This window comes from Pseudoliparis swirei, chromosome 15 (genome assembly GCF_029220125.1).
Source record: "Pseudoliparis swirei isolate HS2019 ecotype Mariana Trench chromosome 15, NWPU_hadal_v1, whole genome shotgun sequence".
In the NCBI taxonomy this organism is placed as follows: domain Eukaryota; kingdom Metazoa; phylum Chordata; class Actinopteri; order Perciformes; family Liparidae; genus Pseudoliparis; species Pseudoliparis swirei.
The window spans coordinates 19,598,730-19,623,858 of record NC_079402.1 but is presented as its reverse complement, the minus strand read 5'-3'; the positions used below and the strand labels follow the sequence as shown (position 1 = coordinate 19,623,858).

Sequence of the window (25,129 nt, the reverse complement as noted above, 5' to 3'; positions counted from 1 at the left end):
TGAGGAAAGGGTCGAAGAAACAAGAAGAGAAAAACAAGGAGAGTAGTTGAGAGGAGAGGGAAGGAGGAAGAGAAACAAGGAAAGGAGAAGAGAAAAGGCTCTTACAGAAAATGAGAAGAAATAAGGAGAGGAGTCAATATGAGAGGAAATAAGAGGTGAGGAGAGAAGGTAAAAAAACAAGGAGAGGAAACGAGAAAAGTAGTCGAAAGGAGAGGAAAGAAAATCATAATAGAGGCGAGAAGAAGATATGAGATGAGAGACAATGAAACAAGTAGAGGAGTCTAGAGGAGAACAAAGAAGAGGAGAGGAAACGAGGAGAGGGACGAAGAAATGAGAGGAGAGGAAACGAGGAGAAGGACGAAGAAACGAGAGGAGAGGAAACAAGAGGAGAGGGACAAAAAAACGAGAGGAGAGGAAACGAGGAGAGGGACGAAGAAACGAGAGGAGAGGAGACCACAGAGGGCACCAGGGCTTATCCGGAGGAGCAGACCCGAGGCCCCTCTGTATTGTCTGCTGTTGTTGTTGTTTTTGTTGTTGTTGTTGTTGTTTACTAAAACTCACATCACCGTCGTATCCTCCAGAATCTGTCCGTCTCGAGCGTCACACCGTGAGCGTCGTGTTTACACCGCCAGCTTCCACAATTATTTTCTTTCTTCTGCTGGTTTTTTATTTTCATTCTCTCGTTTCTGGAAGCGGCCGCGAGTCGTGGATCCTCGCCGCGCCGCACACGTCCTGCGTCGTTGATCGGGTCCGCTGTTGACTCGGGAGAAGCGGCGCTTGTTGATTCGGTTTGTGTACATCTGCTGTCAGGGAGTAGGAGGGGGAGGAAGCGGTGGCCCCGCTAAACGGGGGGGGGGGTGGGGGCGGAGCGCGGTTGTTTGTCCGCTTCCAAACATATTGATCTCTCGCAGAAGGGGGAAACATTAGCGACGGCGTCTGGAGGTAAATAGCTCCGTCAGCCTCCTCTCGGCCCGGGAGGAAACAACAGCAGGTGTATTTGCTGAGCCCTAACCCCCCCCCCCCCCCCCCCCAAACACACACACTCCGTTTCTAGGTATTAATGTGTACTTTAAGGGGGGGGGGGTGTCTTTATACCCATGATACTACATCCCCAATAGAGGCTTCTTTTACTGAGATATACAACATTATTTGCTTAAATCACAGAGATTATTGCCAGAAATCATAATGAACGACAAAGATCCCAGAACCACGTGCTGCATGTGTCTCTATGACTTATTTATGAATCTATTGGTTTTGTGTACAGGGTAACAATCGCCTTCTTTTGCTTCCCCCTCTGTACTTTTTGTTAGGACGACATTACATTGAAAACTAGAACGGGCACTTGGTAGAAAAAATAAGATTTTGACCTTTCCATGACCTTGACCTTGACCTTTGACGCGATCGATCCCAAAATCGAATCAAATGGTCCCCGGATAATAACCAATCATCCCACCAAATTTAATGCGATTCGGTTTAATACTTTTTGAGTTATGCGAGTAACACGCATACAAATGAATAAATAAATACACGGCGATCAAAACATTACCTTCCGCATTTTCAATGCGAAGGTAACTAAAGTTGGGTTCAGCCGACAAAACCCGCGAACAGTTGGTCCAGCGATTTCCGTCACGAAAAGTTTGTAAAGCCACGCCCGTGAAACCACAACTTCCTGTTGGCCGGACCCCGTCTCGCCCACCAAATCGCCGTCTTTTTGGATATCATAAAGTGCGTGTTAAGTCACGTGGATGCATTTCACGTGTGTGCCCAACACACACAAGGCTCCTAACTGACTTTACATTGGCGTTATATACACACACACACACACACACATACACACATACACACAAAACCAGACGATTCGTGTCCCAGTACCCAGAACCAATAGATTGCATTTAGCTGCAGTGAGACGCAGACGGACAGAAGGAGTCCAGCATATGAATATTTAACAGTAGCCTCTTGCAGTCGCACAGAGCCGCCGGTCGTTGTCAAATAGGACTTAATCTTTTCAATTTCTGGGTGCAAATATTCACACTGGCCACTGTTTGTTGCCCAGATTAATGAGGCTCTCGGCCCATAATCCTCTGCTGCTAATTCAAGTGGCCGCCAGTGCGGTTAGCCAGGGGAGGACGGGATGCTGAGAGCACATACATAGCCGAGATTACCCTCCTCCCCCTCCTCCTCCTCCTCCTCCTCCCTCTCCCTCCTCCCCTTCTCTCAGCCCAGTCCTCTCACTTCATTGTGACTCTCGAACCAGTTCAGCGTCTGACCGAAGGCAGCATGGGGGACAGGATCAATGCATTTGATCAGGATCATAAAATACGTGCTGTCCTGTTTGTTTACATCTTGTAGCGGGAGTTATGTAATCACCGTTGTGTCCGGGTGTAACCCAGCAGTAATCCAGCTGGCTTCCGGCCCGGTGAGCCTTAAAGCAGCGCGGGAATTTTTTTATTTTTATCATTTAAATATCTGCAGTGATTGAAAAGTAACTTTTCCTTCAAATATAGATTTTATTGAATATTTTAAATAGTTGTATATTTATTTGTTAAAGCCACAACTTCTTTTAAACATTCAATTTAAGGGGATATTAAATTCTGTAAATATCTTCTGTTTTTTTGGCAGAGATTTCTTTATGTTTAATTGTTGGTAATATATGTGAACACAATGTGTTTACTTTGATTAAATGCAATATGGAGATATTATATTTCATCAACATACAGCCTAAAGGGAAATAAAATGAGAGAAATTATTTAAAAAACAAGATAAATATCGTTAAAGAAACTCCTCCTGACACCCTCTTCTGCCACAACTCTCTGGTTGATTAAACACTAATACAATAAAACTGATCATGCACGTGAAAAACAATATTTATCGTCGTAATTCACATTAAGTAGTCAACTTCACTGCCACTGAATACAACGGAGGACCGTAGGAATGAAAAGTAGTACAAATGCAATGAATTAAAAGCTTAATTAGTGTTTGATTTAAAACAAAAGATCATAATAATGAGTTCAAACTTGCTAATTTAACCTGATGTCAAGCCTTAATAATACCCCGTCAGACATTTGGCCCTTTCTTAATGTGCTCTCGCTTCTCTTAAAGCTGCTGTTACACTTTTAAACTCAGACATGGTTTTCCCATTCCTTTCCTCAATCTTCTATTTTTATTTATCTTATTTTCTCTTAATATTTCTCTTATTTATTCTCTTTTGCTCCACATACCATTCAGGACCTTCATAGCTCCCTATTTTTTTTTATTAATCTTGCGCCACCGATCGCTTGGTTCATACCTGAAAATATTGACGTTCCCATCCGCCTCATCTGTGTATTTATGAACATTGTATGAACATTATACCTGCTAAACATCTGCATACTCGCATCCTCCCCTGGGAGCCTATTAGCATGATGCAGTGTTGCAGTCCAGACCACCTGGACGGAGTCAAGACCAGGACCAAGACCAGGACCAAGACCAGGACCAAGACTAGACCCTGTCCCTCATTGCATGACTCACTTCGGTTTAAATGTCGTCTCTCTTCAAATTGATCTGAAAGACCCACATGCTCATCATAACGCCCTCTGAAAACAGATTCCTCTTTATTCATCTCTTTAATTGCCATATATACTGTGTGTATGTGTGTGGTTGTGCGTGTGTGTGTGTGTGTGTTTGTGTGTGTAAAGGGAAATAGTCTCACACGGCGCGTAAAGAAATGATGATGATTTAATTCATGAAGATGGTCATGTTTGTAAATGATATATCCACTATATGACAATCTTCCGGGAAACAGAAACTAATTAATTATCGTACATTTTCCCATCGTCTCATGTGAGGAGTCACAGTAATAGTTATCAGTAAGAAGAAAAGCAGGTATGGGATATCCCTGCAGGCTTATAACCCTGAGTCCTCTTTGTCGGGAGTAGAAATGTCGCGTCTTAAAGCTGCATTCTCGCTAATATCCACTAGGGGGCGACTCATCTGGTTTGTATAGAAGTCTATAAAAATGACTCGACTTCTCTCTTGATTTATTCCCTCAGTAAACATTGTAAACATGAGTTTATGGTTTCAATAAAGTGTTCTTCGAAAGGTTCTCAGCTGTGCAGAAGTTCAGCCTTTCCAGGAGCTCTCGGCACAGCAGAAGGCGATGATGATGATTATTTATACCTTGAGTTCTTGTCCCTGCAAATGTATCCAACACACACACACACACACACTAACGACTACCTCGGCAGTGTTAACATTTCTCCCACCCCTTCTATTTCCTCTGTTCTGTCCCTTCCCAGGACACGACGCCCGTCCCTCTCTCCTCTCCTCGGCGACCAACCAGAGCTCTTTAACTAAAAGCACCTTCAATCCATCGCTCGGTCCATTAGTGCCGCCAGATGGGGGAGGCCGGGGTCCTGGCGGCTGTGTGTGACCCTCCTCTGATTAATAGAGTAGGTGAGGGCAAAGGTTCCACCCCCCCCCCCCCTTCATTACCTCATTAGGATTGCCCACAGTGAAAGGTGATCTCCCTCGTTATGTCTCGACGACGGGGGCTGAACCCGACGCGGCGCGAGACACGCAGTCACTGCTTTTACTCGCCACGACGAGCCCCGCTACACCCGTCTGTCTTTCTTTACACCGAGCCACGCCGAGTCGCACCGCTCGCTCGGCTGCTGGAGGGGAATCGTGGAACAATGCTCCAATTATCTAGTCACACTGGCAACGTTACAGTAGGATACAGCGGCAAGAGTGTGCACGTGTGTGTGTGTGTGTGTGTGTGTGTTTGCTCGAGAAAGGTCAAAGGTGAAGCTGGTTGTATGAATTGCTTCTTTTATTCCGGTAATCCGTGTTTGAGATTCCCGCCGTGTTTGGTTGCCGCTCGTCCTTCTATTCACAGAAACATTTTCGTTAATTTTTGTGCCGATTCCCGGGGAGCGAAAGCGCTGCGCATGAAAGAAACGAAAAGGAAGAAAAAGTAAGTAATGTGGTCTTCAGTTCAAAAGGGAGAGTGAGAAAAAAAGCTGAAAGTGTAAAAGGAGGACAAAACACCAATAAATACCGAGAAGAAATCATGTAATATAATCTTCGCACATGCTGGGCGTCTTATTACACAGGTGTGTTCATTATAAACAACAAACTATTTTTACAGATCGTCTTCCTGTCTCTTTGCTGGCGGTGTTTTTTCTAAAGGGCACAGGTGGCACATTTATTCTTAACATCAAAACAATCCCTAAAAAAGACCAGAGCCAACCGAGCGTGATGTATCCGCCTCCTCCTCCGCGGGCGCAGAGCTCCATTAGACACGTCACCGTGGCACCGGGTCACATGTTTCTTCATCATGAACTCACGATCGGACTTCATCCCACATTCAAATGTTCAGTAGAGCACCAAATGTGGACGGGAGAATAGTCCCCAACAGAACCTGTTACCTCCTAATGGAAACACGTTGGCTCAAAACACGACACTGAGCAGCTGTTTTAGAAAGTACTGACCTTTAAAAAAATAAAAATAATATATTTATATATATTGAGCAGCTGTTCAAAATAAATATACATATATATGTATATATGTATATCAAAATATATATAGACTATATATATGTAACAAATATATATACATTTTATATATGCATATATATACATATAGTGTATATATAATATATATATATATATTATATATATGCATATATATACATATAGTATATATATGTATATCAAAATATATATAGACTATATATACAGTATGTATATATAAAATTATCTATATCCTATATATACATATATATGTATCTATACATATATATGCATATTCACTGTATATATACAGGACTGTCTCAGAAAATTAGAATATTGTGATGAAGTTCTTTATTTTCTGTAATGCAATTAAAAAAACAAAAATGTCATGCATTCTGGATTCATTACAAATCAACTGAAATATTGCAAGCCTTTTATTCTGATTTATTGCTGATTATGGCTTACAGCTTAAGAAAACTCAAATATCCTATCTCTAAATATTAGAATATCATGAAAAAGTATACTAGTAGGGTATTAAACAAATCACTTGAATTGTCTAATTAACTCGAAACACCTGCAAGGGTTTCCTGAGCCTTGACAAACACTCAGCTGTTATAAATCTTTTTTTTTACTTGGTCTGAGGAAATATTAAAATTTTATGAGATAGGATTTTAGAGTTTTCTTAAGCTGTAAGCCATAATCAGCAATATTAAAAGAATAAAAGGCTTGCAATATTTCAGTTGATTTGTAATGAATCCAGAATGCATGACATTTTTGTTTTTTTAATTGCATTACAGAAAATAAAGAACTTTATCACAATATTCTAATTTTCTGAGACAGTCCTGTATATATTATATCTTGTAAAGGAGATTTTTAATCTCAATGAGGCATTTCCTGGTTAAATAAATTAAAAATAAATATATATATATAATATATACACTATATGTATATATATATATGCATATATATACATATAGTATATATATGTATATCAAAATATATATAGACTATATATACAAAAATATCTATATCGTATATATACATAAATATGTATACAGGTATATATATACGATATATATCTACATATAGTATATATATACACACAATATGTATATATATATATACTTATAGTATATATATAAATATACATAAATATATATATATATATACAGTATGTCTGGAGTAGGAATGAGGGGGGGTGCATCCTTCAAATGTGCATGTTAAAAATCGTGCAGGTCTGTAACTACTTCTAACTTTTCATTTGGGAAAACGAGTGCAGCACGCGGGAGACTCGGGCCGCACGATTAATCCAACATTATTCTGGATTGTGGCTCCGCTTTTAGAAAAACACCAGAGTGCGATTTTTACAATATTTTGACCTCTCTTTTGGTGGCGCGGGCACGTGAGAAACCATTCCCCCAATGGTGCGACTGCAGTCCAGAGAAGAAGATTAGTATACTGTATATTTAATGCACTGAACTTACCTGATTTTAAGTCTTATTTTGATGCAAAGTTGTTGTTGATTATTAGGAATATAGCACTACGTGAAATGTATTTTGTAAATGTATATGTTAGTTATATTTGGATGCAAATATCTGTACATCAGCAGGAATGTGAGACATGAAAGTCAAAGGATTGCACTGTGCTTTCATGTGAAAGGGCAATTAAATGTCCAGTAAATCAGTGAACATTCAGGATCTCAATATTGGTCAAAAATAACCGTGATTGTCATTTTTGACCATAATCGTGCAGCCCAGTGAGAGAAAGTGCAAAAGCGTGCGCTGCTGTCATCATTTATACGATCCGCTGCGTCGAGACTACAAAGACGACGAGGAGGCGGTGAGATACAGCCAGGAGGAGGAGGAGGAGGAGGAAGAGGCGGTGGGATAAAGCCAGGAGGAGGAGGCGGTGGCCATGGCGGCAGGCTTTTCACATGCGGCCAATCGGATGAAATGTAAACACTTGGATGACGCGTTGCACAAACTAATTATTTCGAGCACACTCAGCCCCTAATGCATTGTTGGTTTTGGTCTTTCCTCTGGAATGAGTTCCAGAGATGAACATGAATGAATAACCCCCGTGTGGTGAGCTTATGTAACCTTCTTTTAGAACAGCAGCAGCCTCCATAAGCAGCTGTTTGTACAAAAGGTCGTTGCCAGTTTTATATTATTTCCGAGTGTGTATGAGAATGGATGGATGGATGGATATTACATCCTACGAATTGTTCATCTCCGAGAGTAAGAAATGTGTTATTCCGTCTTCCAAAGACTCCGCAGTCTGTCTTTTATATAATTAGATGTGTTAATTTATTTAGGCACCATCAAGAGAGAGAGATGGATTTAAAATGACGTGTGCGTGTGAACATACAACGCACACGCACACACGCTCGAATGTAACGGAGCCCTTGAATATTTATATATGTGTGCGTGCGGGGTTGGCTGCCTCCAGTGGGACAGAGGTGTTGGTGGGCTGAGCGGAGGGAGACGGGAGTCGGGGGAAAGATGGAGGAGAAAGAGAGAGTCCCTCAGGCGTGTCCGGGCTCTGATGGCTCCCCTGACAACCTCCTCTGTAATGGTCTCCCTCTCCCTCTCTCTCTCTCTCTCTCTCTCTCCTGAGTGCTGTGAAATTGCAGGCCGGCTCTCTACAGCTGAGGACTCGGAGGAGACAAACGGCCTTTTAATTCAGAGCGCGGAGAGGTGACGGAGAGGGAGGCCCTAAGGGAGGGCTACCAGTCAGACATCCATCATACTAACCTCTCCCCTGGGACCGGCCCTGCCAGAGAGGGGGCCCTGGAGGTGGTCTCGGGCGCATGTGTGTGTGTGTGCGCGTCTGCGAGTGTGTGTGTGTGTGTGTGTGTGTGTGTGCGTCTTTCGGGGGCCGGGGTGACACGGCACGCTGCAGGAAGGGGAGGAGGTCTGCTCAGGTGTCCAGGCTGTCAAGGTGCAGAGGGGAAGGGAGGTGGGAGGAGATTCTATTCTCTCCCATATATACAGGACTGTCTCAGAAAATTAGAATATTGTGATAAAGTTCTTTATTTTCTGTAATGCAATTAAAAAAACAAAAATGTCATGCATTCTGGATTCATTACAAATCAACTGAAATATTGCAAGCCTTTTATTCTTTTAATATTGCTGATTATGGCTTACAGCTTAAGAAAACTCAAATATCCTATCTCTAAATATTAGAATATCATGAAAAAGTATACTAGTAGGGTATTAAACAAATCACTTGAATCGTCTAATTAACTCGAAACACCTGGAAACACATTTTCAAATCTTTGATTTTGTTTTGCTGTTATAAATCTTTTTTTTACTTGGTCTGAGGAAATATTCAAATTTTATGAGATAGGATTTTAGAGTTTTCTTAAGCTGTAAGCCATAATCAGCAATATTAAAAGAATAAAAGGCTTGCAATATTTCAGTTGATTTGTAATGAATCCAGAATGCATGACATTTTTGTTTTTTTAATTGCATTACAGAAAATAAAGAACTTTATCACAATATTCTAATTTTCTGAGACAGTCCTGTACATGTTTATATATGTGTATATATACATGTTTATGTCTGTGTATATATACATGTTTATGTATGTGTATATATTGTCAGATCTTTGTGACGGGGTGAGGCTCAGGCACAGAGAGACAGGCTGGACACAATATAAATAACAAAAAAAGCACTCTTTAATGAGGCAAAACAGTTTACAAAAAAACAAGGTCCAAAAGGGGCAGGCAGACAGGCAGGCAGGATCAGATACGACAGACAGGACGACGGGAAAAGGACACGGAACTAGAGACGACAATCCGACAGCAGACAAGGGAAAGACTGACACAATATATAGGGGGGGGGAACACAGGTGTACGACATCAGACAGTAACGAGACAAGAGTGGCTGATGGCAGGTGCAGGGAATTAAACAATTAAGACAGAGAAGACACAGAGGAGACATAGGAGACACGGAACACAGGAGAAACAGAACCGGGTGTTACATATATACATGTTTATGTGTGTGTATATGCATCAACAACCACCAATAAGAAAGCTACTTCTTCTCTTCGCTTGTTTTAAAAACATAGCGCCCGAAATTAACTTGCAGTAATCTTTTTCCTTTCTCCTCGTCCTCAGTGTGCAGCTTGTGCTGGAGCTTCTGCGCTGGAGGGTCAGAGTCTGTGGATGCGGTCTCCATTGAGAGCGCAGAGGCATTTGACGAAGGCCTCGGATGAATAGTGCACGGTTATGCTTCCGCTGTTCATAAACCGGTTCATAAAGACTATGTGAACGCTTATGAATCCTTTAAAATGACGAATAACAGCGAGCCATCCTTCAAAAAAATGTTTTGTGAGGATGCAAAAGAGCTTCAAATGAGTTCCAGGGTGAAGATGTTTTTATTGAGAAATAGTTTGTAGTGTTTTTATGGATGTGTTGGATACACGCCGCAGTTAACGAGCACAAATATTATTTAACAACGTGGTATAACATATAATCAGCTCGCTCCACGAGGCGTCGGGATTTACTCGGTGTTGGGGAAAAAACTTGTCGTAAAAGTATTCAGAACGTGTTATGAATCTGAAAAAAACCGGGAGAAAACCTCGGGGGGGAAAAGTAGCGTTCAAAAGGAGGACGTGTCGGGGGTCAAAGGTCAAGGTCGAAGTTTCAGGCAAGTTTTCAATTCACCAGGTGTCAGAACTGACTGCACAGAAGCTGCAGGAGAAGAGGTACCTGGGGAAGCTCTCTCGTCTCCACAGGTGAGCGCCTCGCCGCTCGGTGTGCACAGCCGAGCGAAAGCAAACACCTCTTTCTCTCTTTATGCTTTTGCACAATGCGGCGCGTCGACATTCAAACAGGGAGGCGATTGCCTCACATGCTCTTTTTCCCACCGTTTTTTTTCTCCTTCTTTTTTCGACCCTCCCTTGTTTCACAGGCGGAAGGGCTCTGGGTGAGGAGCTGTGATCATTGGGGACCTCGTTCAGGGCTCCACAGAAGCCTGGAGGAGGTTACAGTGACGCTGTGGAGCGACACACACACTCGCTGTCCTGGGCGTATCGATCAAGAGGAGCTCTGATCATATTCACGAGAGGTGGAGGCTTCTTCCGATGGTTGGAGGGGTTTTGGGCGCCAAAAAGAATAAAGGAGACGTGAACGCATGAAGCTGATGCATTCACGTGTCGTTGGCTTTTATTTGTAAAGTTGGTGGTTTGACGCTTGACTTCTGTGCCCTTGAGCAACACAGTGACATTTGTAAGCAAGAAAATAATATGTGTGTGTGTGTGTGTGATCGATAGATATTAGATGAATATATTAATATATCTAATATATTGTTCAATACTTTAACAAACAATAACAATGAATAGATAAATGATATATATAAAGATTTTGATATAGAGACATATATAGATAAAGATATAGTTTAGATTTATAGATAGATTTAGATATATATTATATATATATCTATATATATAGAGAGAGAGAGAGCTTTATATATATATTATATATATAAAGCTATATATTGCCCCCTCCCTCTGGAACTCTCTCCCCAAAATCATCCGTGACTGCACCGAACTTTCATCGTTTAAATCACTTATCAAAACCCACCTGTTCAAAACTGCTTTTAATGTGTGATTGTGTGCTCTGAACGTTCTTATTTGCTTTTATTGTTAGTTTTTATTGTAATTTTTAATGCATAGCTTGTAGGATTTTTTAAATTATGTGTTGTAAAGCGTCTTTGAGTACTATGAAAAGCGCTATAGAAATTGTATGTATTATTATTATTATATATATATATAATATATATTATATAGATAGATACAAAAATATATCATATTGATACCTTAACAAACAATATAGATGGATAGATATAATATTGATACTTTAATAAACACTAAAGAGATAGATAGATTCTATAATACTTTATCAAACAATAGATATAGAGATGGATAGATAGATATAATATTGATACTGTAACAAACAATAAAAATAGATGGATGGATATAATATTGATACTTTAATAAACACTAAAGAGATAGATAGATATATTTAATAAACAGTATAATAACATATTGACTCTTTAAAGAAGGGTCAATATGTTCCTCTCTCGTTGTATAATCGTGTAAAATGAGTCAAAACGCACACCTGAAGTCATTTAAATGAATCCTCATTAACCCGGAAGACAACCCGACCCGCCCTCCGCCCTCCAACTGACATGAATTAGCGTATCGCATGTTTGCTTAACTGCAAACTAACACACAAAAAAGAAAAAAAGAAACCCCGAGCCTGTTGGTAAATATTGAAATCCCCCCCCCCCCCCACACCTCCCCACCTCTGTCCGACCGGCGGCTGGCTTCTCTCCCCATTGATGAGCTGCGAGCTAATCCATCGCATTTCCCTGTAAATAGCCTTCTGCATGAGAAAGGGGGGGCCCCCGCGGCCCCCACCGGCTCGGCCGGGCCTCAGTGTGATGCAGGGACCGTTTTGTCACCGGGGCCATTATGAGGCTTGTGTAGCATTAGCGCGTGTTCGGTGACTCCCACCGCCGCTGCGTCCATTCACATTCATGCGCGCGCCCCTCTTTGCGCGTTTTTACAGGTATGTCCTAGAACCTGCGTCGCGTTTCGTGGACTTTCAAGTTGAAGGTCCGATCTCAAATGTTGCAGGAGGGGTGGGTGGAGGGGGGGGGGGGGTACTGGGGCGTTTCTTTAACCCCTTATGAAGTCAGTGATGCCCCCGTGGAAACCTTCATCCGCTGCAGGCCCCCCTGGTTGTGCTTTCAGAGTTCGCTCCGAGGCTAGACACTGCTATGAACGCGTAACCATAACAACCGCGTTCTGATTGGCTCTCCCCGTACGGAAAAGGGGAGGTGGGTGAGGTGGTGGGGTGGGTGGTGAATTAACAAGGGCGTCATCCAATGTGACGCCGCGTCGTCCGCGCTGGCAAAAAAAAAAAAAACGTGACAACCCCAAAGCACTGTGATGCGAAAGTGGTGGCGCGAGGTGAGCCCGAAAGGAAATGACTGGACACCAAAACAAAGCGCGAGCTAAACAGGGGATGAAATATTAGAAATATTATTATTAATAATAATAATCGTACCCCCCCAAAAAAGATGTTTTTAGCTGTGCGCGCGTGAGAGAACATGTGCGGCTCGTCCGTTACGCAGAGCGTCAGCTGGCGCGGCTGAAATCTCTCTCCTCAACCTCTGGATTGTGGATTGTGACAAGTGCCAAGGAACCGATCTCGGACCAGGACTACAACAGTTCCCGGGGATCGTCTCTCTCGATCTCTCTCCTCGCTGCCTTTTTTTTTTTTTTTTGGGTGGGGGGAGACTGGAGCTTCCTTAAACTTTTCGCCTGACAGCACACCTCCCCCGGAGCCAAGACGTTGTTCCGCGTGGACCCGGGTCGCCCCAGTCCGAGCAGCGCAGTCCGTGTGGGAAGGTCGGCACTGTGCGCCCTGCAGGCCGGAGACATGATGGTCCACTGCGCCGGCTGCGAACGGCCCATCCTGGACCGGTTCCTCCTCAACGTGCTGGACCGCGCGTGGCACGCCAAGTGCGTCCAGTGCTGCGAGTGCAACTGCAACCTCACCGAGAAGTGCTTCTCCAGGGACGGGAAGCTCTACTGCAAAATTGACTTTTTCAGGTAACAAGGGAGCGAGAGGGAGAGAGGGAGTCCGGGTTCGGGGCTCCTTCAAACGTGTGCTCTGATTTCAGTTGACAAGCTTAACGAGTATTTTTGTATGGACGAAGTATTGATACAAAATGTTGAAATGTATGAGGAGAAGGAGCAGCAATAAGCATGTGGCCCACCATTTAAAATATGTATGTGCACATGAGAAAAATATCAAGTCACGGGTTAACATTTTTTTTTTAAATCTTGAACGGGGATAAAATAATATAAATTTATATATAATTATTTATTTTTTGAAACATTTATTTTAAAATGTAGGGTTTTAATTCGTCTCCAAACTGAAATATTGATAATGACATGCCCCTTATATATATATATTTAAAAAATGTAATTTCACAATTCAGCCACGCATTTTTTTTCCATTCTTTTTAATATCGATTTTCCAAATCCACAACACTTTTTTAAAACACCCATTAGACTATTAAACGGTTCACAATGCCTAACACCCGCCAACAAAAAAGTGTCTCAGGTAATTGAGTGATAAGTGAATCCCTTGCTTGTCTCTTAGCATCATTTTCACTCGCACGTGTCAGTTATTTTCTCCCAAATGGTCTAATGACGCGCGAGGCGCATCCGCTTTTGTCCGGACGGGCTGTTACTGGACTCGCGCGGCCTTGGCCATCATATTACTGCAGGTCCCATCAAGCGGTGGATTTAAATGGGCCGCGGCCATTAGCCGGGCGAAACAGTAATCACCTTAATATGTCCATTTGTTGTGTAAGTAGAGTTGTGCCCTCTTACGGCTGGAGGGGGGGGGGGAGGCCATGCATGTGAAAAGAGGGACAGCGGAGCGATACCATTGCAAATGGAGAGACAAGCCTACATTAGTGTTAAAACAATGCTCCACAAAAGGAGTGCTTGCTTTCACCCAGAGGCTTAAGCCCCCTCCCCCTCACACACACAAGATAGGCCGACTGTAAACCCAGGTAAAGCAGGCCCAGTGAGTGAGTGAGTGTGCGTGTGTGTGTCCCCTATACTCCCCTCCATCAGAGCTCTGCTCAAACTGCTCATTATTATTAAAAGCTCCGGTGCACGTGACTCCCCAAATAACACTCAGGTGTGTTTGATTTCACCGCCCTCCGACATGATAGTACAACAAAAAAAGTCACCACCTCTTCTTCCAAATCAGGAGGATTATTTTGTGTGAGGGGGTGTATTTGTGTATCAAATTGATGAGACTTCTTCCCACTCGGTATTTAAACGGGTGAATATGGATTAAGAGAAGATTTTCACGCTAAAATGCTCCCACTCTGCTTAATCCAGTCATATATCCGCGGCTACAATGTGTTGATTGTCACTAATGCGTTCTGCGTGGGGTTGCTGTGGGAGCGCCTCCATCAAAACAACGAGCACGAGCTTTTTTAGATATCCGTTAAAAAAATTAAAGAATAAAAAAGGAGGCAAAATGTGACTTATTTTTTAAATTGTGTATTATTTCCGTTTGAATGATCCTCTCTATTAACACCCCCTCTCAAAACTATAGAGACAGATATTGTTCTTGTGTTTATTATGAATGCTTCTTTATTAATTACGTAACTTACCAACTATATACTTATATCTATATCTTAATATATTTATGGTTATATGCTTTGGGCTTTTACCGGAATGGTGAGACATTTTCCAAATTGTTTTTTGTTGTTGTTGATGTTTTATTTTATTACAAAAATTACTATTTTGTGCTGTGTACTCTTTTGTATATTATTAGATTGGAAATATATATTAAATATTCATATTTTATCATCATTAGAATTGGAATGATATATACCTCTCAAGATGTAATACCACATTTTATTGTCTTTCATATGCACATTTTCGGACATAAAATGCAACAAAAAAAATGGATTATTATTATTATTATATGATGTATTTGGGTAAAAAAAAAAAAAAAAACTACACACACAAATATAAAAGTAACGTTAACGTGTTGTCGTGCAGGCGGTTTGGCACAAAGTGCGCGGGCTGTGCGCAGGGCATCTCGCCGAACGACCTGGTGCGCAAAGCGCGCAGCAAGGTGTTCCACCTGAACTGCTTCACCTGCATGGTGTGCAACAAGCAGCTCTCCACGGGAGAGGAGCTCTACGTGGTGGACGAAAACAAGTTCGTGTGCAAAGAAGATTACTCGAGCTCCGGGGCCATCAAGGAAGTCAACTTGAACTCAGGTAATCAGCGGGATGTCACGACGTGTTATATATATATATATATATAGGTGTGTGTGTGTGTACATATTATATTATATGGAGATGCATAACAAAAGAAAGTCGAGGGAGGGGGGCTTCAATTGTCCCGTATATACGGTTCTGTGTTTGTGGGAACATTTCCAGCAGTCCGTGGAGATCTTTTCACCACAACCTTGTCAGATGAATGGTTTCAATATTTACCTACACGAGACAATGGCTTTCTATTATTGTACACGGGGATCCGCTGGGGATGAGTGTGTTATTCTGACCGCGCGCGCGGCTCCTTTTGCCGCTGTCTATTCATCCGGAACCTCCACGCAGCCCGATGTCCTCACTCCCTCCATGTACTGATAGAGCCACGTTCTTTTATATATTTATTAAATACATGTATATTTATATATATATAGAAATATCTTTATTTATCTTTTAGGCATAAAACAATTATATATATATATATATATTCATTTCTATATATTCATTATTTTTGCAGATTTGATGCATGAAAAGCAAAAAAACAAATAAAGATTATTTAATATTATTTATCATTTGTAATGTTTAAACGACGTGGCAGAAAATGCATCTAAATAAAAATAAATAGTCATTATTTTGTCATATTTTCGATGCATATTTTCCAGCGTTGCAGCTGCGCATCTCCAGGGCTAATTAAAGCCCCCCCCGCTCCCCCCTCCTCCCTGACATTTCGGATCGTGACCTTCCTCTTGTTTCTCCTCTCCCCCCCTCCTCCCCCTCCCCCCGTCAGTGTCGTCGTGTACAGATAGGAGTTTATCGCCGGATCTGCAGGACCCAACACAGGACGACATAAAGGAGACGGACAATTCCACGTCCTCGGATAAGGAAACGAACAATATTGAGAACGAGGAGCAGAACTCGGGGACCAAGAGGCGCGGGCCCCGGACCACCATCAAGGCCAAGCAGCTGGAAACGTTAAGGGCCGCGTTTGTGGCCACGCCGAAACCCACCCGGCACATCCGGGAACAGCTGGCCCAGGAAACGGGACTGAACATGCGCGTGATCCAGGTAGGAAACGGAGTCCGGCATTTTTTTTGGAGAAATGTCAAAAAAAAGACCACCACGTGTTCTGCACGTGGACATTTATGATGTTTTGTGTGTGTCATATTTGATGGAATTTTCACAAATAATAGTGATAGAAAAATACTTTTAATAACAAAAAAGAGGCATTTGTCAGTTTGCATAAATATTAAAATAGACACATTAAAGTGATCTTTATATTCCAACATAACAATGGAAACACATGTTTTAGCAATGCTGTCTTTTTAATATTTTAAATTGACAAAATTCTAATATTGTATTGCAGTTTTTTAAATTTGTTTTCATTTCATTTTACATTTTACTTTAAAAAAGAAGATTATTTTCAAACTAAATGCTGCTCAATAAACTATATATATATATATATATATATGCATAAATTATAAATATATACAAATATAACATGCATCCCATTTCCACGCTGCAACGTCCAAACCCGCAGGCATTTGTTTATGCCCTGAAATTAAGATCTAGTAATCCAATTGACTGCCGCAATAAATACAATAGAACATAATTTATGTTGTGCTGCCAACGGTTTTATTCCTGTCATCAAACGTGTTGCGCGGCCATGAAATCGGTAAGAAAAGGTTAGCTGGTGTTTGCCAAAAAGGCGAGAGGAACCTCAAACATGTGTTTGCAGAATCACACCAGCGTGTTTTGGGCCACTGTCTGTCTTTTCAACCACACACACATGCACACACACACACACACACACACACACACACACACACACACAGACACGCGCTGTCTGGGTGCAGACTGTGTCAGGATGATTAGCACCATCTCTGCCAACTGTGATGTGGCTTTTTGTGCACTCACTGTAATTATCGCTGATTTCACAGATTTACATACCACCCTCCCCTTTTTCCCACCTCTCTGCTCTTACTCACTTCCAGCCTGTTTGCTCTGCCTCATCTATGTATTAAACTGGTGTGTGTGTGTGTGTGTGTGTGTGTGTGTGTGTGTGTGTGTGTGTGTGTGTGTGTGTGTGTGTGTGTGTGTGTGTGTGTGTGTGTGTGTGTGTGTGTGTGTGTGTGTGTGTGTGTGTGTGTGTGTGTGTGTGTGTGTGTGCGTGTTAGAGAGAGAGAGCTGCATCAACAGAGCTCAAACAAAGAGTCAATACATCAATCAATTAAACAATTAATCAATCAGGCAGGCAGTCCATCCCTGTGTCTGTCTTTCTATGTGTGTGTGTGTGTGTGTTGCTCAGAGCCAAAATGGAGGCTCTCTGTGTTCCGTCATCCTCCTCGATGGCTGCGTGTTAAATACCGTTGCTCTGAACACGGGGAGCCCTGTGAGCCGCTCCTCCAGCATGTGTGTGTGTGTGTGTAACCCCTAAGCAACGCTCTCTCGAGGGGAGCGGGAGCATTTCCATAAAAATGTACCCTACAGTTAGACGATTGTTCTCAATAAGCAGGTGTCGCCTTTTTTTCTTCTTTCCCCACAGAACAGAGCAGAGCAGAGCCTAAGTGGGTTTAGGTGTTTTTTTCCCTTCTCTCTCTCTCTCTGTGTGTGTGTGTGTGTTTCGTTAATCTGCTGCACAGTGGGAGTTTTTGCCTCTGGTGCAGCCCGGCTGGGGTGAGCACACATCATTATGCAGCAGCGATGCAAAGGCGAAGCACGATGTGTTATGAGCCTCTAATGCAGACATTCTTCCATATGGCGTGCAGTGAAATCCTCCTTTGTTCCTCCTCAAAGACGGTTTATCTTACGGGAGGCGGAGAGGCTGTTTACGCTCTGATTTGTAGCCTCCACTGTTTATTTTAACTTGCAGTGAGGTATGTGTGTGTGTGTGTGTGTGTGTGTGTGTGTGTGTGTGTGTGTGTGTGTGTGTGTGTGTGTGTGTGTGTGTGTGTGTGTGTGTGTGTGTGTGTGTGTGTGTGTGAGAGAGAGAGTTGCATTAAAAGAGCTCAAACAAACAGCCAATCAATTAATCAATCAGTCAGCCAGTCCATCCCTCTGTGTGTGTGTGTGTGTGTGTGTGTGTGTGTGTGTGTGTGTGTGTGTGTGTGTGTGTGTGTGTGTGTGTGTGTGTGTGTGTGTGTGTGTGTGTGTGTGTGTGTGTGTGTGTGTGTGTGTGTGTGTGTGTGTGTGTGTGTGTGTGTACACGCTAATGTTGCTTTGCAAGTTGTTTTTGCAACTGGAAAACGTGTTTTTTCGTGGTTTTGTTGTTGTTGTTGTTTCTGGTTTCAGTTTCTAATAATGTCTTTATTACGCCCAATTCTCATTTCTGAGTTGTTTTTTGGATACTTTGCGCTTTCTAGACATATATTATAACATTTTTATGATATGAAAATTACAGGGAACACTTGAGTGATCAACACTTATAAACTTCTGATATTGAACATTTTTCACGTCATGCTTCCTTAGTTTGTACTTTCTCTGCAAAGTGTAGCTGCATTTCTGTTTTTATGGTTTAACACTTTTAGTTTAACTTACACACAATATCTGTTCTCACCTTGAATGAATGAAAGTGCAGTTCAAAACACAGAGCTGTCAGATAATTGTGATGATTATGAGAAGCCAGCGGATATGTTGTAATAAATAGTTTATTGTTGTTGAATATGAGCTCCTGAAATTGTCAAACCTTGAGATTTCAGTCCTGGTTGATTTAATATTGTCTATCTGTGAAAACAAAGGCTTTGTTCTCCCAGTTTATTCTTCTTGAGTCTTTGGCTGCGTCTGAAATTCAACACTAACATGCTATTTTTCAGAATCATGTGCATAAATATATATTTTTCTGTCCGTAAGATGGAGAACAACTGAAATATAGCAGTATTTACAGGAATAGGTTCTGCAAAATACTGCAAATATATAGATATTGCAACACTTCAGTGTGTTTCCAAAATATATTGACTTCACAGATGTGTATTTAAATGAGAATCTCCCCCCAAAAGATGCTTCCAACAACAAACAAGGAACATAAAATCCAAAAAGATGAGTGAAAATACCTAAAAAGATCTGAATATACACTACCGTTCAAAAGTTTGGGCTCACCCAGACAATTTCGTGTCTTCCATGAAAAATCACACTTTTATTTATCAAATGAATATAAAATATAGTCAAGACATTGACAAGGTTAGAAATAATGATTAATATTTGAAATATTAATTTTGTTCTACAAACGTCAAGCTCAAAGGAAGGCCAGTTGTACAGCTTATATCACCAGCATAACTGTTTTCAGCTGTGCTAACATAATTGCACGGGTTTTCTAATCAGACATTAGTCTTCTAAGGCGATTAGCAAACACAATGTACCATTAGAACACTGGAGTGATAGTTGATGGAAATGGGCCTCTATACACCTCTGGAGATATTTCATTAGAAACCAGACGTTTCCACCTAGAATAGTCATTTACCACATTAACAATGTATAGTGTGTATTTCTGATTAATTTAATGTTATCTTTATTGAAAAAACAGTGCTTTTCTTTGAAAAATAAAGTCATTTCTAAGTGATCCCAAACTTTTGAACGGTAGTGTACATGAAGTCGATGCATCACGGCTCGTGCTTTCTCTTTTTAAATGAACAAAACGATGACATCGGCTGATAAATGTGACCTCCGTCCCCTCTGGTTCGGGTGCAGGTCTGGTTCCAGAACCGGAGATCCAAAGAGCGGCGGATGAAGCAGCTGAGTGCTCTGGGAGCCCGGCGGCACACCTTCTTCAGGGGCCCGAGGAGGATGAGGCCCCTGGGGGGCCGGCTGGAGGATCCGGATATTTTGGGACCCGGGGCCTACGGCTACTACGGAGGTAAGAAAACCAACACCGTCGATGTGAAACGCCGTCTTTACAATAACTTAAAACACGTTGTGTGAGTTCCCCTTCGACCTTCAGCATCGCCGACGCGGTCACCTCCGTGTGGCTGATTTGCATTTTTTTCTTCTTTCTTGAACATCTATTCATCTCTTGTTGAAGGAGGCAACACGCGATCAGGCCCTTGATTTGACTCCAACCTTCCAAAAGTCGAGAAGCGAACGCGTTAAACCTGCCTGACCGTCACATGCCGCCACTTAGCCGGACAGCTGGGAGCATACATGCTGCAAGCAGACACTTGTAGTGTAAGTGTTGCATCATGGGGGATATTTAAGATGAGAAAAAAACTGCATGGATTTGATTCCTGCAACTTTTTGCAATACAAATTTCAATTTGATTCTAATCCGCTTTTTCTTTAGCAAATGATTAAGGTATAAAAATACTTTTGTGTGACAATTTCATTTAAAGTTGGAGTAGCGAGTTTTGATTTGTTTTGAATACTTAGAAAGGGTTTGCAATAATAAATAGAGAAATACGTCAAGTATTCTGCAGGAAAGACGAACATATTAAAAGACTTTAAACTGCACGGTCAGCGAAAGCCGAGGGATTCCTTTTGGCCGGATGAGATGTTGTGAAATATGCTGAGGTGAATGTGTTGTTGCGCTCATTATGAATATTTGTACCACTGAGTTGGAACATGGGAAGCTTTAAATCTTTGTGGGCGGGAAAAAAACACATCTGTAGCTATTAAATCGTGAACGTTTCTTATGGAGATTTTCCACGTGTGAAAATTTAAATTGCAGATCAGAAGAATAAGCTGCACACTGTATGCTTTATCGTCGAACCGCGTGTGCCGGAGCACGATGTCATCTCCTTCTTGAACTCAATATTCCTTCAAAATAAATAAAAAAAGGAGCTTGTCAGGACCACTTAAAGAAAGGGTGAAAAAAAATCTGTATTTCAGGTTATTAAAGTCTTAGCTGGTCGTCTGGATCGAGTAAAAAAAAAAAAAAAAAAAAAAAGCCCAAAACAAACCATTTGGAGACAATAGCAGGTGGGCAGCATGTACCGACACAGCAGCAGCTCCACGTTGAGCTGCAGGAAGAAATCAGATGTGCCCGTCACGTGTATCAGCAGTTTTTTTTGCTTTTTTCATGGACAGTCTGAGAGCCGTGGGCTTTCTATACAGCTCCTGCACATCTACACCTGAAGGGCCCGGGCATCGGAGGACACAATGAACTGGAGCCGTCAAGGCTGCAAGCGCACGGAGTGGGAGTGTGTGTGTGTGTGTGTGTGGGGGGGGGGGGGGTACAGGAGGAGGACAAAAACCCTCCATCCCTCGCTCTCGTCTCTCTCTTGCTTTTCACACCCTTTTGTGGCCCGGTCTGCTCGCCTTTATCTGAGCTCGCTGCTTCCTTATGTCCCTCTGCTGCTCAGAGGGACGGATGCTTGTGTGTGTGTGTGTGTGTGTGTGTGTGGTGCGTCCGCATGCGGGATTGCAATTATATCTTGCAGAGCCAACCCCCCCCACACCCCACCCCTCCCTCCCTTCCTTCAATCCCCAACCCCCAACCACACACACATTCACCACGCAGGCCACAACACGCGCTCCTTGTTTATTCTCAAGGTCGGGCCCAAAACTAGCAGGGGCCTGTTTTCATGAGTTTAAATAATTAGCTTGTTTGTGAACATCGCGTCGGCTCTCGTTTGTTTTCTCCCGGTGATTTCCGATTCGTTTATTTTTTCTATTTAAAAGCCACGTGCGACAGCAACACGAAGGCAACGCGTTTGTTGATGTCCACCCTGTCAGCTTGATGGAGGAGGAGGAGGAGGAGGAGGAGGAGGCTGTCCTGGTGGTAATCATCATGTTCAATATAGTCAGCTCGAATGTCTCTGGTTTGGGATTAAAGGAATATATATTTGACATTTTGTTAAATATTCTTATTCGATGATCTTGCCCGAGAGGTCGATGAGAAGATCGACACCAATCGCATGTCGGTACATCGAATACAACCAGAAGACGGGTTAGCTTAGCTTAGCATACATGCTGGAAACGGGGGGGAATAGCTAGCATGCTGTCGGAATCAGGAAGCAACCGCCTCTACTCCTCTGGTTGCAACAAGAAGTCGTGTTGTATACGTCTGAGAATATGACTCCTCCTCTTTTTCAAGACAGCCTGTTTGTTGCTTTAGGGCGGGGCCAAAAGGCGATTGACGGGTTGCTACCACGCCGCCGTCTGGTCTGGGAGTTGTTCTTTCACGCTGTGTTTTCACTTCATGAAAGTTAATCGTAACATTTTAGTCAGTTTAAAAAAAAAATTTGGGATTCAGCGATGAGTTGTAGTTAGCTCCGCCCTCTTGTGTCACAAAAAACAAGACGGCGTCTCCCAAGAGGCATTAAAGTGGCGGTCCACGAACCACTGTGATTACGCACATTTCTTAAAAACAGTTAAAGGTAAAAAACTCGCTACATGTTGGTCATGTATGTTATGTTTATACTTCTGTTTTTCTACACATTAAACCACAAGTTCGATTCAATTCAGTTTATTTGTAGAGCCCAATTTCACAAATTACAAATTTGTCTCGGGAGTGTTTTACAATCTGTACACATGGACATCCCTGACCTTTGACCTCACATCGGATCAGGAAAAACTCCCAAATAACCCTTCAGGGGGAAAAAAGGGAACAGAGGAGGATCCCTCTCCAGGATGGACAGGACAATAGATGTCATGTGACCAGAAGGACAGATTTAGAGTTAAAGCACATTCAATGGATATGACAGAGTGTCTGAATAGTAAACATGATAACGAAAGAGAAATAACTCTCCATTGAGTTATCTACATGTAGTTTTGGTCCGCGGTCAAACAGTCTTTTTTTTTCCCAATTAGCAGTGAAATTACCCGTAACAATCTTAAGTGGCAGCCTTGATAAGAGCTGGTTGAATTCTCTAAATACTAAGTGCTTCAGTGCTTCCTTTCTGGCCTCCTTTAGCATAGGACTCACTCGACCATCCTCTAGGAGATCATGCCGTCCCATAATTCCTTGCGGCTGCAACATTTAAAGCGACGCACCTTTCGGGGCCGTCATTAACGTCGCTGTTTAATAATAAATTAAGTATATTTCTTTAGGCCCTTACAAAGCGATTAAGTCGCATTTCAGTAGTTTATACTTACTATGTGTTTGTCGCAAGTACTTCAACTTAAACTGGGACAAAGGCGTTAAGATTCGATCCACACAATAAAAGCCCTGAACGTATAATAATTTGCATGCGAGTGTTTTGTATTTTTGGTTTCTGTACCGCAGTGTGAAGGCCTTTCGGGGGCGTTGATTATAAATAAAGTTGCACTCGGATTCTCTGAGCACCGGCGTTGTCTTCTTCTAGTCGTCCTTTTGAATTCTCCCTCTTGCTTCTCTCAACCTCATGACGTTTTCCATCGAGGAAAAAGAGGTTTGGAATAAAACGTTGGACCTTTTTTTTCTTTTGTTTTTTCCATTTGACGTTTCTCGATATTTGGAATTGTATTTGTGCTGCTCTCAGGATTGGATAGTTCTCTGAATCCACCGAGATCAAACATCCTGCACCCAGTTGTCCTGAAATATAGCGAAGGAATATCTCCAATGAAAAATGCTCAGTGAGGTTTATTGATTATACTGCGAATTTATTTTCTTCAGTCCAATTTTAACCAGTCACAAATAAACCATCCTCTTCTGTTGTACTGGGGTGGAGACCACAGACACATATCTTAAATATTAAAGTATCTGCATAGCTCTATAATACTATCAGTCAGTTCTTAGAACAGATTCTCAACCCGTTAACCTTTTTGTTAACAGACCGTATTCACGATACCTTCCTGAGACTCAGGAAATTCATAAAAAACTAAACAAAATTGAGGCATAAACACCTGGAGACATCAAGCATTAGTCGGTTTATGCAGAAACCTCTCAGCGGCGTAAACATGTCAGTCAGAGTTAGAGTTGAGGTGGAGAATGTTTGTCAAATCCGAGTGTGCGCAAGAGATTGTCTTTGAGAGCATAGAATTTGGGCCGTTTTCTGTCATTAATATGCCAGAGTCTAAATATTTTAGACGAGAGAGAAAACGTCAGTGGCGAATCGAGCTTTGCTCAAATGTTGCCGATTAGATTAATGACATTCTGCGCAGGCGCTCGTGATCCCCAGAGGATCCGCCCCGAGTTTGACATCTGTCGTGGACGACGTTGGAATCGTTTGCAGCCGGCTCGGTGCAAATGGATACACATACACATAAAAATGAATCTTCTGAATGATTTGCTGCCATACGAGCGGCCGTGCGATGCAGTGAAGATGGGAATGTCGTGGGATGAACCCGTCGCCAGCTATTAGAGCTATTGATGAGCCAACACCGTGGAGTTGTGGAAATACAAAGCAGATGTCCAGAAAAGCAACACTTCTGTATAAAGAAGTAATTCAGAGCTGAAAGGATCGTGAAATTAATTGATTGCTCCATATTTTGTTTAAATATTTGACTCATGCTTGAAGTTCAACGTGTCGTCTGGTTCCAGCTTCTCAAATGTGTTTTTTTTTCTTCTTTTTTTCCCGCTTTTCTGTAGTTTTATATTGCTGTGCAGTCGGGAAAAGTGTCATGGCGCACCTTGCACTATGTTAAGATGATGTATAGATAATGAAGTCAATCAAGGCAGCTGCAGCGCCCAGTTGAACTGCATGCTGGGAATAATGGCGAATCAGGTGGAGGAGAGGACGATGTTGCTGGAAGCTGAGAGAGACGGAGCTGACGGGAGGAGAGAGGGGAAAAAAGCTAATCTTGGGGTTCCCTCATCCGGATCCGGAAGTTGCAGTGGGGGGGGGGGGGTTCCTTGGAGATGCACGGTTGGCTGCGAGCCGTACGAGTGATGGAGATGAATGCAGTGTGTAAAAAAAAAGGCGAGAGAACTGAGGTGGAGAATGTGGAGTTGTTTATACACTCACACGAG

General features: G+C 42.2%; 1 protein-coding gene across 5 annotated transcripts in view; it reads left to right on the top strand.

Moving 5' to 3' along the window:
• The window catches only part of lhx5 (LIM homeobox 5), an 89,063-nt gene that overhangs the window by 61,437 nt on the left and 2,497 nt on the right, over positions 1-25,129 (top strand). For 2 of the 5 annotated variants that reach the window (XM_056432204.1, XM_056432202.1), the window contains 6 exons: positions 10,162-10,229; positions 10,406-10,561; positions 12,832-13,115; positions 15,099-15,322; positions 16,101-16,378; positions 19,994-20,159. In XM_056432204.1, coding sequence (XP_056288179.1) covers positions 12,943-13,115; positions 15,099-15,322; positions 16,101-16,378; positions 19,994-20,159 — 841 coding nt within the window. In that variant the 5' untranslated portion in view covers positions 10,162-10,229; positions 10,406-10,561; positions 12,832-12,942. Of the gene's footprint in view, positions 1-4,339; positions 4,432-10,161; positions 10,230-10,405; positions 10,562-12,146; positions 13,116-15,098; positions 15,323-16,100; positions 16,379-19,993; positions 20,160-25,129 lie in introns of those variants that run through there. The other 3 variants (XM_056432205.1, XM_056432203.1, XM_056432206.1) reach the window with 3 other exon arrangements.